The sequence below is a fragment of the Prinia subflava genome, chromosome 3 (genome assembly GCF_021018805.1).
Source record: "Prinia subflava isolate CZ2003 ecotype Zambia chromosome 3, Cam_Psub_1.2, whole genome shotgun sequence".
Classification (NCBI taxonomy): domain Eukaryota; kingdom Metazoa; phylum Chordata; class Aves; order Passeriformes; family Cisticolidae; genus Prinia; species Prinia subflava.
In genome coordinates this window covers 74,633,532-74,647,101 of record NC_086249.1, presented here as the reverse complement: position 1 = coordinate 74,647,101, position 13,570 = coordinate 74,633,532, and the positions used below count along the sequence as shown (strand labels likewise).

At 37.6% G+C, this 13,570-nt stretch overlaps 1 protein-coding gene across 2 annotated transcripts in view; it reads right to left on the bottom strand.

Moving 5' to 3' along the window:
* The window catches only part of HERC2 (HECT and RLD domain containing E3 ubiquitin protein ligase 2), a 102,339-nt gene that overhangs the window by 79,509 nt on the left and 9,260 nt on the right, over window positions 1-13,570 (bottom strand). For both annotated transcript variants that reach the window (XM_063392512.1, XM_063392513.1), the window contains exons 3-4: window positions 11,299-11,413; window positions 3,884-4,021 (exon numbers count right to left, since the gene is read on the bottom strand). In XM_063392512.1, coding sequence (XP_063248582.1) covers window positions 3,884-4,021; window positions 11,299-11,413 — 253 coding nt within the window. The remainder of the gene's footprint in view (window positions 1-3,883; window positions 4,022-11,298; window positions 11,414-13,570) is intronic.

The following is a 13,570-nucleotide window of genomic DNA, read 5'->3' as shown; positions in this document are numbered from 1 at the left end:
ATACCCGTCCTTCACGCCTGTGACCAGTGACAGGACTCAAGGATATGGCAAAAAGCTGAGACAGGGCAGGTTTAGGCTGGATATCAGGAAAATGTTCCTCACCCTGAGGGTGGTTGGGCACTGGAACAGCTCCCCAGAGAAGTGGTCACAGCACCCAATCTGACAGAGTTGAAGAAGCATTTGAAAAATGCTCTCAGCCACAGGTTGTGACTCTTGGAGCTGTCCTGAGCAGGGCCAAGAATTGGACTCTATAGTCCTCACAGGTCCCTTCCAACTCAGCATACTCTACGGTTCTGTAATTCAAAGTTTTAGATCATCAGCAAAACTTGTTTAAATTGATGTTCTAACACTCATGCACAGAACAAAATAGCAAGAATTTAAACTCCTGTCTGTGTGTAAAACCACATGCTAACACATACACTGCTTAAAGGTGTCAACAGCAACCAAACAGATATTTGGAGCTGGACAAGTGTCTCAAGCTGAGGTAGAGGGAACAGGATGGAATGATGATGCAAAGGCAAAAAAAGTAAAAGAAAATACAGGGATGAAGGAGGTCTGAGAAATATAAAACAGGAAGGTCAAATTTCATCCTTTGACTCAGCATTTCTAAATCTGAACTTGAAAGTATGAATCAAGAAATTTGATAAAAGCTGAAAACATCTCAGTAAGGAAGGCTACAAGAAAAGTTTTTTCAATGCCATGACTACTTTTTAATTACTTCTGTACATAGTGTAAATTTAGATTTCAACATGTAACTAAAAGTCCTTTAGAGGATGGAAGTTCTGCCTGTCTCCGCTCAGAACACAAATGCAGGAATACAAGTGCACTTGGTAATAACAAGTTATCTCAACAAGCTCACTGAAGTCACATGGTTAATTCTAACCTTGCCTCTTCAGTAGTGCCTATAAAGCATTTCTTGGTGCAACCTTGGTGATATTGTACTAACAATATCAGAAAAATAAGATGCACCGCTGTCTGTGAAGTTTGATTCAATATAGCCAACCTTAAGCAGAATATGACTAAGAAAAAGAAGCCCATGCAGATGAAATCCTGCTCTATTTTCTGTAGGCTTTGAACAACCACTTCAAAGAGTTTAGGGGTTTTTTTCCCCATTATCTAGGGCTGAACACCTAGACCTCAGATCATGTAAGATCTTAAAACCTAAATATCTTCAGAAAAGCAAAATTATTAATGTAGTACACCTCTTTTTCTTTTAGGAAGAATCAGAGGAACTGCTTTATGAATGTACTCAATCCAGCATGAATACAATATGCAGAAGATATTTTAAGAGAACCTTCACATAAAAAATGAATAGTTTAACAGTGGTGTCACAAAAGAGCTGAGTATGAAATGGAAGAACACTAAGATGCAAGAGAAAGAAGAAAACCACCTTAAAGTCAAATAATTATTACACGCATGTATTTATTATTATCTTATGTATTCTTACAGTACTTGGGATAGTAAGACTTACAAAAAAAAAAAAAAAAAAAAAATCCTATGATGTCTTTGCCCTGTTCTGACAGCACAGTGATATGAGACCTAGAGAAAGCATTCTGCCTCTCTGAACTTGTGCCAAGATGACAGAAGCATGGAGTTGAGGGGCACATGAAGTACTGTTTCTCAACACATTTAATGAGCAGGTTTTTCTCTGTGCTCTCAATCTCTTAGCCCTCATGGGGGAGGGGTGTCACAAGGCCCACTGACCTAGATTAGTTGAAGTTCAACACCAAGATCTTCCACACTTGGCAAAATAAGATTGTATTACAGCACTTCTAAAGCATACAGTGTCTAATAACTAGTTACTATTTTCATAATGTAAGGCTGTAAATCATTAAACTCAGTAGAAATACTTCAGTGTATTGACCTGAAACACTGGCTTTAAATGCCTCTTCAGTTCTTTCTCTAATATAACTTTAAATCTCCATCTCCAAATTACACCTTACTTGTAAAGGAATATAAACTATAAATGAAGACATAGTAAATCTTTAATTCTTACTTGATCAGCTATGATATATTTAAGAAGCAATTCTCCTTTTTAAAAGTTCCCTCCTGGTTTTGACAAGGAAATGTTTAAAAGTATTTTTTAAAGGATAACAGAAGAAATGCATAAAACAGTTCTGATTTTATGAAACATAAACAGAAAGTATCAAAACTGAAGTGATTCTATATAGTTTTTGCAAATTTAATTACCAAACCACAAAAACTAGGATGGCTCAAAAGGCAGCTCTTAAGCTATATTTCTGGCAAATGCAAAACAAAAATTAACAAGGTAAGCTACAATCATGAACAAAAGCCACGCACGCAGTTTATTTATACAATAAATGTATGTATTGTATAAATAAAGCACAAGTGTGTTCATAGCACTGTTTAAGGATTTTTGTCACAGCTAGATGATACAAACTTCAAGCACAAATGCTAACAGAGACCAAGGAAAACAATTTATTTCTGACAAATTATAAAGACTTCACACATTACTTCTAGAATAAGAATCTGTACATGCAGCAATAAACCATACTACATATAAGCACTAAAAGTAACTACAAGACAGAAAGGTATTTCTTCCTGAAAACTCCTAACACACATACATCCTTTTTATTCTGAAAAACTGTTTTTCCATTTTTTAAAAAATACTTAGAAAGTGAGCTTAAAGGTCAAGTCTTGTCCTAAACAGTTTGGTCAGCTGGAATAAATTAGGTAAGATTTTTGACAGTTAGACTACCATGCTGTAAAATATTTTTTATTTTACTTCTCAGCAACAAACATTAAATAAGAATATAAGACAAATATGTGACCTTCAGCTCGCATCTCTCCAACACATTCAATTCTCACTCCCTCTTCCACTGTAGTGGCAATTCTTATCATTCCTGATATACTGCAAGATTCTGTCCCACTAGCAGAGTGACAGCAAATCCATCTGTCCTCCTGTCCTTAAGGAAAGGGAGCAAGCAGGCTGGCACAGAGCAGAGGACAGCAGACTGGCAGCTGACCTGTGGCTCAACAGAAACAAGTATCTCCCCTAGCAAACACAGCTACACAGATGCAGATTCTGGCACTGAAGAGATAATACTTTTCCCAGGGATCTTCAAGTGCTTCTGGGTGAGGGGAAAGGACAAGTGGCACAACAGATGTCTCTGAAGTTTGTACATGCCAACTTCTGAATCAGGCAACATCATGTACCAGGAACTGTAAAATAAACTACTGAACTGAGGCTTCTTCTGATGTGCTATTTTTAAACATGGACAATTTTAGACAATGAACTGCTGCTCTACAGTAACAACCAGCCACAAACTTCAACTGGCTTCAATATAAAAAGAAGTATTTTATAGACCACTACACGAAGATGTGAACACACAAACTGCTTTTCCACTGCCACCACAGGTGCAATTACTGTCAGCAAAGGTCAGGACAAACTGTTACCTGAACGGACCATTTCAATGTTCCCCCCTGTGATTCACACAAACCTATCCACCAGACCATGAAACCAAAGAGAAAAATCACCTATTAAAACATTACTGCCTGCAGAAAATTCAGGCTTCAGAAACTAAGGAATTTCTTTATAACGTCTGCAACTGAAAAGAAATATTCTGAAGACATTGGAACTTTTCAGTGGTAACTTCATTTACTCCATGTCAGTCCATCATTCCTTCAAGCAGCCTGAAAGGGGCAAATTGACTCTTCAAGTCTAGAGTCTAATTAAACCTGAAACTAATTACAGCAAATGTTTAATTTCATTCACAGTTAACCACTTATCCAACTTATTTCACTAACTTAACACATGCAGAGGTCAGCAAGTACAGTTGATACAAATACTTCATGATGCTACAAAAGTAGAGATCATTATAGAACACAATGTCAGTGACAATGACCAAAACGGCTGCAATACCTGGTTGTTTACCCCACACCCAACTCTCAACAATCGATTTGGCTCTGTAAGTGGGCAGTGGAGTCTCTTCTTCATCTTTCTTTTCTTTGTCGTTTTGCTCTTCTTTCTTTGATGCAGTTTGGCAATCAGTGCTATCATCTAAAGAAAACAAAAGGGAGGGAAAAAAAAAGACCAGTTAAGCTACATTCAATTCAGGCTGGAATTCAGGTCGAGATTAGAAATGTAAAGGTGAAATCCCCAACCCACAAGATTACAGAAATAATTTCTATCATTAAGAGAACACCATGGGAGGAAAGTAGTATTTTACCACGTTAACTGCCACAGGTGCTGGATCTCATGTTACATTTCGTAAGACAGTGACCTTACAATCCAGGAACCTCTGTAACCTCCTCAGGATGATGAACATTCAATATAGATACCATCATGTAACAACTGCAAAGGATTTGCAATACACAGTACTGCAAAGGAGGCACCTGAAGTCAGACTGTGCTCCCAGCTATCCATATTGCTGTAGTATTTACTTGGTTTTGTGTTCCATTTCCAACAGAATAAAAGAAAGACAGCAATAGCCTTAATTTCAAAATCAAGGAGAGCTATATATTGGCATTTACACTGATTTTATGCAGCAGTATGTCAACATTTGTACAACATCTAGCATCTTACTAATTACTAGCAAGTAATGAAAATAACACCACCGTTTTCCGCCCAAGCAACAAAACAGCATGCACAATCCATTTGAGACTTTCACAAAGTCAGAACAGAGACATTAGTCACTTATCTCTGCAATTAAAGGCTGCCTGAAAGTCTCAGTTTTCTAATCATATTAGAACTAGACGGCTGGAAGTTTCTCCTTATTTACATTGGGACTATGGATTTCCATATCCATACCTCCAGTCAGTTAAATGCATAAGATTGCCTTGCAATTGAGGGACACATGGCCAACCACTTCCCTCACCCTGACCTTCTTTTCAAACCACACCACTCAAAATTTCTCTAGTCCAGCATTTGAAATTTGTCCATGAAGAGCTCAGTTCCAGCCTTTTTTATCTGGCTCCTGGAACTGACCAATCCTTCATTCCTATCTGCTAATCTAGTCCAGAGACTCCCCTCCCTAAACGTCCCAGCCACAACACGACTAGATAGGCACTAGTACTTTATCTTTTTTCCTCTCTCACCCCATATACCCCACCAAAAAAAATTTAAAAAGCATTTGTACCAGCATAAATCAGAAGAAACTAATAAGCAAGAGGTTTACATCAGTAGCCAGACAGAACATCTGCAGCCTGGCTCTCTCACAGAGTGAGATCAAAGGCTCTCATGACCTCAGAATGTACAAAACACACCTATCACAATGTAAAATCATTCATCTATTCTTTCCATCCTGCCTTACAGAAAATTAATGCTTAACCTTGTTGGAACTGGATCTGTGATCACCTCTCTGTTAAGTTTTTTTTTAAACTTGTAACACTTCCCAAAATAAAGCTTTTTTGGGAAGCCTTAATTACACAAATTTTAAGTTTAATCCCTGTTTCCTAACCTATAACTGACTCTAGTGCTCAGGAGGTGAAAGATGAAGACTGAAGGGCAGGAAAAAAGGGAAAGAAGGCATAACTGCAGTATCCCTGATGGAGCTGAGACTGTGGGCCAGGGAAGTGATAGCAAAGTCACTTTAGAACAAGAAAACACAATTTGGCTGTTCCTCTTACAAGTGGCGAACAGAGAACCTGTGTCCCTCAAACACTGAGGAACAGCCTGTGAGTCACCAGCTTGATAACAATTCCAAAATGCAATTCAATCCAGCTGCTTCTTTTCAAAGGCACAAGCAAATAACTTTAGAAGTACAGAACCCATTACAGACCAAGGACCCTGTTCAGCCCCAGTGATGCAGAATATTTCCACAGTAACACCATAATCTCACTGTCTCTCCACATGTCTAGAGACACACTTTGCAGGGTCTGAAATATTAGTGGGTAGAAGGGTGCTGTGCCAAGACACTGTTTTGCAGGCAGCTGTGGGAGAACTTGTTACGCTTTTTAGCAGGTCCTTGGCAAAGGATGACAACCAAGGGCTACAAACTTTGTCATTTTATCAAACTCTTCACTGCAAATAGAGAGGATCCCAATCCAGGTGGGAACTCAAGCTCTGTATGGAATAAAAACAACCCTGGCATGTGAATCTACAGTTTGGGTTTTTTTAATTTGTCTGTATGAACCAAGAAGAGGAGCAATGAGAGAAAAAGTGGGAAGGAAATGAGCTAAAAATCACATTGAAAGACCATGTCAAACTGTTCCACAAAGTTCACTGAACTTGCAAAAAAACTTGCCACATAACAGACAAAGCTGGTATCAGCCTAGATTGAAAGCAGCAACACAGACATAATTATGGAAGTTCTGTTATGCTTCATGAAAGATTTTTAAACAGGAAGACCCAAAGATTTTCCACAAAGAGGGGCAGGGAGAAGAAATATCTCGAGCGAAGCCAGAACAGGCCAAATTAACAAGTAGTAAGACAATTTTCAAAACAGTGTATGCAAAAATACAATGCAGTGTGTCAGCATGATTTAACTTAATTTTGTGAATATTGCAGTGGGGGAAACAAATGCATAACATCTCCCTGAAAGACCTTTCTTTTTATTATGTTTCAGTTTACAGCCTTATACCTCTACACTGAGGCAGGTAGGCACAGCCAGCAGTCAAAACCAAGCAACTGAAGTAACCATTTTCAGCTAGGAATTAGCTCCCAAATCAAAGCACAGCAGCTCAGCATGGGTGCACTATCTTGCACAGGCAAAGCCTAATTTGGTATAAACAGAGGATAAAAAGGAAGCACTAAAAATGGAACTTTGATTTCATAATCAATGAAGAAAAAAAACTGACACTGCATAGTCGCCTCCAGCACCTGTTACAGTATGGTCTTGTGCTGCTCTGAAATGCCAATAAACTCATGTAGTTGGGAATCCCTCCCTCCATAGAAAGGGAAAGCCTGCAACAGTTTCCCTACAGATGTTGCCATTCACAGGGCAAAAAGTCACACAGTGTGCTATAGACAGGGGCTGTATCTTATAACCACCCTAAATCAGTATTTGGTAGTCCCAGATCCAGAAAATACTTCAGCTCCAATATATTTTCTGTCAAAAATCCTTCATTTTTTACACACACACAGATATATATATACCTACATACACAAAATCGATAGTTATTTGTGAGGCAAAGATACATGCCTTACCATTTGTGAACCGTATTTATACAGCCTTCTAGGTTAGATGACAAGATTCTGATCTCCTAACCCTAATCAGAAATAATGCTTGTTTTCTTCCCTGGTATAGTATTTTTTTTTTAATGTATTAAATTATTTTTTGGGGTTTACAGGAGGGCATTATCCCCTTCTGAAGTCAAACTGTCCAACAGAGTGACTACAGACTTCCCTATCGTGCAGAGAGTATGATAATCCACAGCTGAGCACTGAATTCTTGAGCCCCTGGGTACAGCTAGGTCAGGGGAAGCAGAAGAGAAAAGTGGCACTTCTTTTTAAAAGTTCTCCCTTGCACAAAAACGAGGCTCAAAGTAGGAGCCAGCCTACATCCCTACACACTACTACAGTTTGATTTATAACATGGTCTGAAAAGCAGCCACCATAACCAATTCCTACATACTGTTATTCTTGTCATAAATATTTTGTTTCTGCCAGCCTCTCTGGAATTCCTTGTGGCATTTGGACTTCAGTTAACCTGCCTGCAGGTGCAACACTAAATGAGGTTTGTATATTCAGAGGCACCAGGGTGAGAAAGGTCCAACTTTCAGGAAAGGGGGAAACACAAGAGGAAGTAACAGTTCTCTAACTTAAAAATTTAGTAAGTACTATTTAGTAAATACTATTATTTAATACTTTTTATTATTTTCAGAACATAGCTTCCCATACACAAGGTATTAATCTAATCCAAATTTCCTGAGGGCAGCCTGATTGTCTTTGAAATACATGCCATGCTACAAGTGCACCTGTATTTGGACATCACTACTGTCATAGCTGTGTCCTCAGATGATACTTGGAAACACACAAACACATTCTGTTTAACACATTAATCAAACATGTTTTTCTTAAAGTGCCACGTATTCACAACAAAGACCTTATTCCTAACCAAACCTTCTTGCTAATAGGAGAAGAAAAATGCACTACTTCTATATTCTTCCTAGAGAGAAAAGGAATGTTTTTTACTATCAAGAGCATGTTCTTCCAGTCTACTGCCACTCCTAATATCCACTGACAGAATGAAGTGCCTCTTCTGAACAGTGCAGTCAGCATCAACAGAGAGCTACAGCACCAGGGAAGAAATAGACTTATAGTGGATGGGCTTAAATCAAAACTTCTTTAAAAAGACTGAATAAAAGGAACTACATACAGCAACCTCTCTTGTTCATCTCCAGGTTAGTCAATTTAGCAGCAAATTCTGAATATTGACATTAATCTATATTGCTTTCCATATAAAACCACTGGGGTTTATATAAATTTCTTTACTTGTATGTACTTTTCCCTCTCCTCTTGAATTATATTTTTAGATCATTTATGCAAAAAAGTAAGTACCAACTAAATGGATGTACATACTTTAGATTTTAATTTCATGAAACTCAACTTGAGCTGCAAATTCAGAGGTGCAAACTGACCATCAACCATTTCTGGTTCCACGATTCACCACTGCCTAACAGAATCAAACATAAAACCTGATTTGACAGTGACCAAAAATAGCCTTGATTAGCCTTTTTTTTCCTCAAAACTCAAGCCTGGTAAGCAAGATAACTGTATTTTAAAATCCTGTAGGCCAACAAAATAGCATTTATGAAGGCTAACTTCACTGAAACACAGTTCATACATTAATCCTAAGAGTTAAGAGCCTGAAAAAGCTGCTATTTCAATTTCTAAACTACTCAGTGTTCCAAGAAATATGTAGAAGAACATACACCTTCCAGCTGTGGAGAGGAACAGGTATGACCTGTGCTATGCAATACCTACACTTAACTCCTCCAGAAGCAAAGACAAGTGGAAGGTGGCATTTTAGTTTTTACCTTTGTTACTCACCATCCAATTCTATCTTAATTGGCACTAAAATAAACCAAATTATTTTTCCCCAAGACTATTTTGCTTGTGACAGTAACTGATAAGTGATCTCCCTCGCTTTCTCTCAACCCCTAAGCTTTTCCATTTTATTTTTTCCCCTCTGTTCTATCAAGGAGGGGCAGCAAGCAAGGAGCTGGAAGGATAGGCACCTGGCTAAGGTCAACCCATCACAATACAGTACTGGAAAGAACAAGTGGCTCTGCCTTCACCATCATCACATCATGCACATGAGAAAATTTTCAAAAGCCTCATCACAGCTTGGACATTTTAGAGTAACATAAAAGCCTTATTTATATGGCAAAGTGTCAGAAACTCTGTATTTTTAAATAAGTGTTCTACAATCTTTAACACTTTAAACCTTCACTTTTTGAACCTTCTATGACATGTACATACATACACCTGGCATTAAAAAATAAAATATTCTCATCATTATTCAGAATAAGTGTCCCAAGTGGGGACAAACATGAAGTCATAGATGATCGACTTAGCGCTTCTGGATTTTTACTTTATATTGCTGTCTGTATTTTGCATCAGAAGTGACAGATTGCATTTTTCTAGCTGATATTTCAAGGATTACCCTGAAAACTAAAAACAATTATGCTATGACATCTTTCTATAAGCTTTCTCAGAATTACTAAAAGCAATACAGCACCATAAATACTAAAAATCTCTATTCTCTGCAGCTACTTAGCTATAAAGATATTGGAAGAACACTTTTCTGTCAAAGACTAGTACAGGTACGGCTCTAAAAACGATGTGTGTGTATTGGCACAAAAAGATCAACTAATCAATTTCATTTGCAAAGCAGGCATTTACCTCATTATACCCTGCAGTATTACAGATGTTTGTTATCCTTCTTCTACACAAAAACACAGTGTGTTGAATGGCTATACCATAACCACCACAACACCTCTACCATGAGCTGTCAGTGAACAGGAAAGTGCTTCCTACAATTCCTTTAGGAGGCAATCCTTCCCTTTATTGCATCAAGTTTACAATGCCTTTTATTAATAAACATGGAACTAGCCAATCCAAAGAACAAAACATTACACTACCTCCCCTCATTTTACGAGCAGCTTTGTAGTAGCCTTTCTGATAAGATCAGCTGTATTTTCAGCCAGTGTCAACAATAATATTCCAAAGGGCCAGCAGCATAGGGATGACAAAGTTTTCTAACTCTGAAACAGTCAGGAGCATAACCTGATTTTTGCTACAGCATGCCACCAACTAATAACCTATAAAGCTTATACTCTTGATAAGTAAATGTATAATTCATTCTTTTCTCATAAATATTTTATTGTATCTTACTTTCTGTAGACATTACCTCCTCTAGTCAAAAACACATCCATTCCTCCTATTTTTAAAGGAGGCATACTATAGGTATGAAAAAATTGTCTTGAGTAATTGAGCATTATTGGTTTGAAGTATCATCTCTATCACACAGTACAGTTCAGGAAGTAATAGATGCTAAAATAACAGTTCACTGTTACCAAAGGCAGTAATCCTACCCAGCTCCTCATTTATCTGGGAATCTTACAAATGACTAACAAAACCAATGTGGCCATTTGGTGAGTCCATTTCAGCCAGATCAGGAAACAAATATTTTCCTTTTTGACCAGATTAATTTTCTGTTCAGTAAGGAGTCCAAAGAGCACCACTTTTGTGGTCAAGATGAAAAAAAGGCAAGAGCAGAATCACCCTATTCCAGCATTGCCCATCATAAACCAAAATCTACCCCTACTCAAGTAATCTCTCTAAACAGATGTATTACTCAGCCATTTGCAGTATTTGCAGTGTTAGAACTGCTCTCAAGTACACTGGAAAACTTTTAAACAAACAGAAAACAAAACAAAAAAACCCCATGCACTACATTCTCAGGCAGATTGTGGACAGTTTTTAAGCTGACCTTTCAGTTACTTTCTGAAGATTGTAAACAAAATGAGAAATAGCAGTATCAGCTTTATTCCATTCCTCAGTCCACTTCCTTTAAACAAAGGCTTCAACTGTAAACACACCAAGCATACCAAACAAAAAGACACTGCCAAGCCTCTCTCATAATAACATGCCTAGTTATGAAGTTAAATTTCACAAGGCTGGAACAGATTTAAGCCTTCATTAGCTTTCTGTACACTTTTAAGAAATCACTTTCAATTGTATTTAATTCAAAGCATTAACACCTGCAAATTCTATAGACAGGTGATGATAAACTAAAGTTCTGTGACAGTATGGAAGCTGAAGTCCATTTTCATCATCACAATGAAAGAAAAAAAAAAAGAAAAAATTAAAAGACATTTTCAGATTCATACCTTTTCTTGGAGGTAGTTCACCACTCTGTATTAATTCTGTTCCAGGATATACAATCTCTCCATCTTTTACCATTTCATTCCACAAGCCACAAAGTCCATCTCGTGTAAAAGCAAGCTGTTAAAAATAATACATTATACACAGTTACACACACTTTCCTCTCAAGGCAACTTCAGCTAACACTTAAAACACATCTGATTTTATACATCATTTTTATAAGCAGAAGAAAGAAAATACATCTACCATCTCATTGGAAATGAGACTGTGTGTATATGGTAAGGATTTAATAATCTTCAGAATCTCTGATAGTCTAGATATGCTACTTTCAGGCTAAAAGTGCAAAATGGTAAATTTTAGATAGGTTCAAGTCCATCAAAATAAATTTTTTTTTGGTGAAAAATTCTCATCAAAACCATGGATTTGGTCACCTCAGAACTATCCACCCATTCAAGATGACATCACTTGGGGGCTGGGAGGGAGGGAGAGGGCGTGAGGTGTCCTTTTTCTCTTCAGCAAAAGCTATTCAAAGTCAAGCTGCATAAAGTCTCAAGACACAGAAGCACACAGTCCCCTCGCCAACCAGCAACTGGGCATCTTAACCAGGATGACATCAAGGCACAGATTTGTAAATTAATTCAGCCAGTTCAATCTGGTCCTGCTGTGCAAAGCATCTCTCACAACCCTCCCTCCTCTTTCCAACTGCTACAATGCCTCCTCTCCCATGAAGAAGCAGACTGTGAAATGGATCAAGCCTAAAACCTGCTGCACCCAGAGGAAGAGCAAAGGGCTGCCTCAGCCCAGGTCAGTTCCCAACACACTTTGTGTTCAAGAGGACAAATACTGGCAACAGAACATAGACTCTGCTAGCTGGAACCACTCACAAAAGTACTGGCTGTAACACAAGTCTCTTAATGATTTAGGAATTTGGATCTCCCTTGGAGAATCCTAATGACCAGGATAACTTTTCTCCCATGGATGTTGTTCTTTGCTTTATAAAATGCTGCAAAACAGGTATCTACATCCCAAGTGAACTCCATAATAACCAGGCTTTAATTCACAATTGCATAGCACAAGGGAGGAGGGCACGACATGAAACTGAAAAACAGAATACTTTCTGCATACCAAAGTGGTGCAGTGGACCATATTGAAAAAAAAAAAAAGAAAAAAGAAAAAAAACCAACCAACACCACAAAAACAAACAAAACAAAACCAATCAAAAACAAAATACCCACTGAAAGCTTATTCAGAAGCATCTTTGTGTTATGTAACTAGCATTCAAATCCAAAGTGTTTTAGCTGGGAAGTAATACAAAGATGTGGCTTACAACAACTGCCATAAAATGTTTACCACTACACAGAAGTCCACTTGTCCCGAGGAAACAGCTCCAAATAAAATACATCGTAAGGATTAAGGATTACAGGTTTTAAGAGACACACCCACCAGCAGGGAAGACATTCACTTCTCCAGCTCATCTCAGTCAACACAAATTAAAAGACAAGTCCTATGCTTTCACATCACTGTAACACACTAAATGGCCACAGTAATTTATTGACTTCATATTGCATACTTCAGAAATCCACTCCAACACGTATTAATGATTTCAGTAATTCTTCTTCTAGCACAAAATATGAGTTGACACACTGTGCATGTCTGTCACTTACTATTGCCTGATCAGAGGCAGAATCATGCAGTGTGGGCTAGACATTATTCACCTTATCTGTGATTTATCAACTGTACAGCATCAGAATCAAACTCTGACCATGCTTTACTGAAAGGTACAGTCCCTGTTCTTCAGTGTTAAACAGCACAAAGAGCTTTTGCAAATATTTATGGCTTGCTAAGAGCTTTACATTTGGCTTAATTTTTTAAAAATTTGAAATAACTGAAGTTGCATTTCAACAATAAAAAAATCATTTGCCATTAACTGATTTTCTTGATTGTTCCTAGTCTATGGAATATTTCAACAATAAATGATGTTCACTTTTTCCTTCTTTAGATGTGTTCATATACTTCAGTGGGGCACCTAGGGAATTTACTTTTCATAGTTTTTTTCTTGTGTAAAATAGCAAAACAGCTGTTTCACTGATTTTGGTTCTTGGAGTGGTGATAGACGATTTTTTTTAAATTTTCACCTGTTAAAGCTAACCTATGGTAAAATACAAGCTCAAAAAGGTGCAAGTGAGGCAACCCTCCAGGTGGGTTGCATGATAAATTACAGTTTTCTCAAATTAAAGATCTTTCTCTAATAAACTTTCATTTTCACACATTTTACTT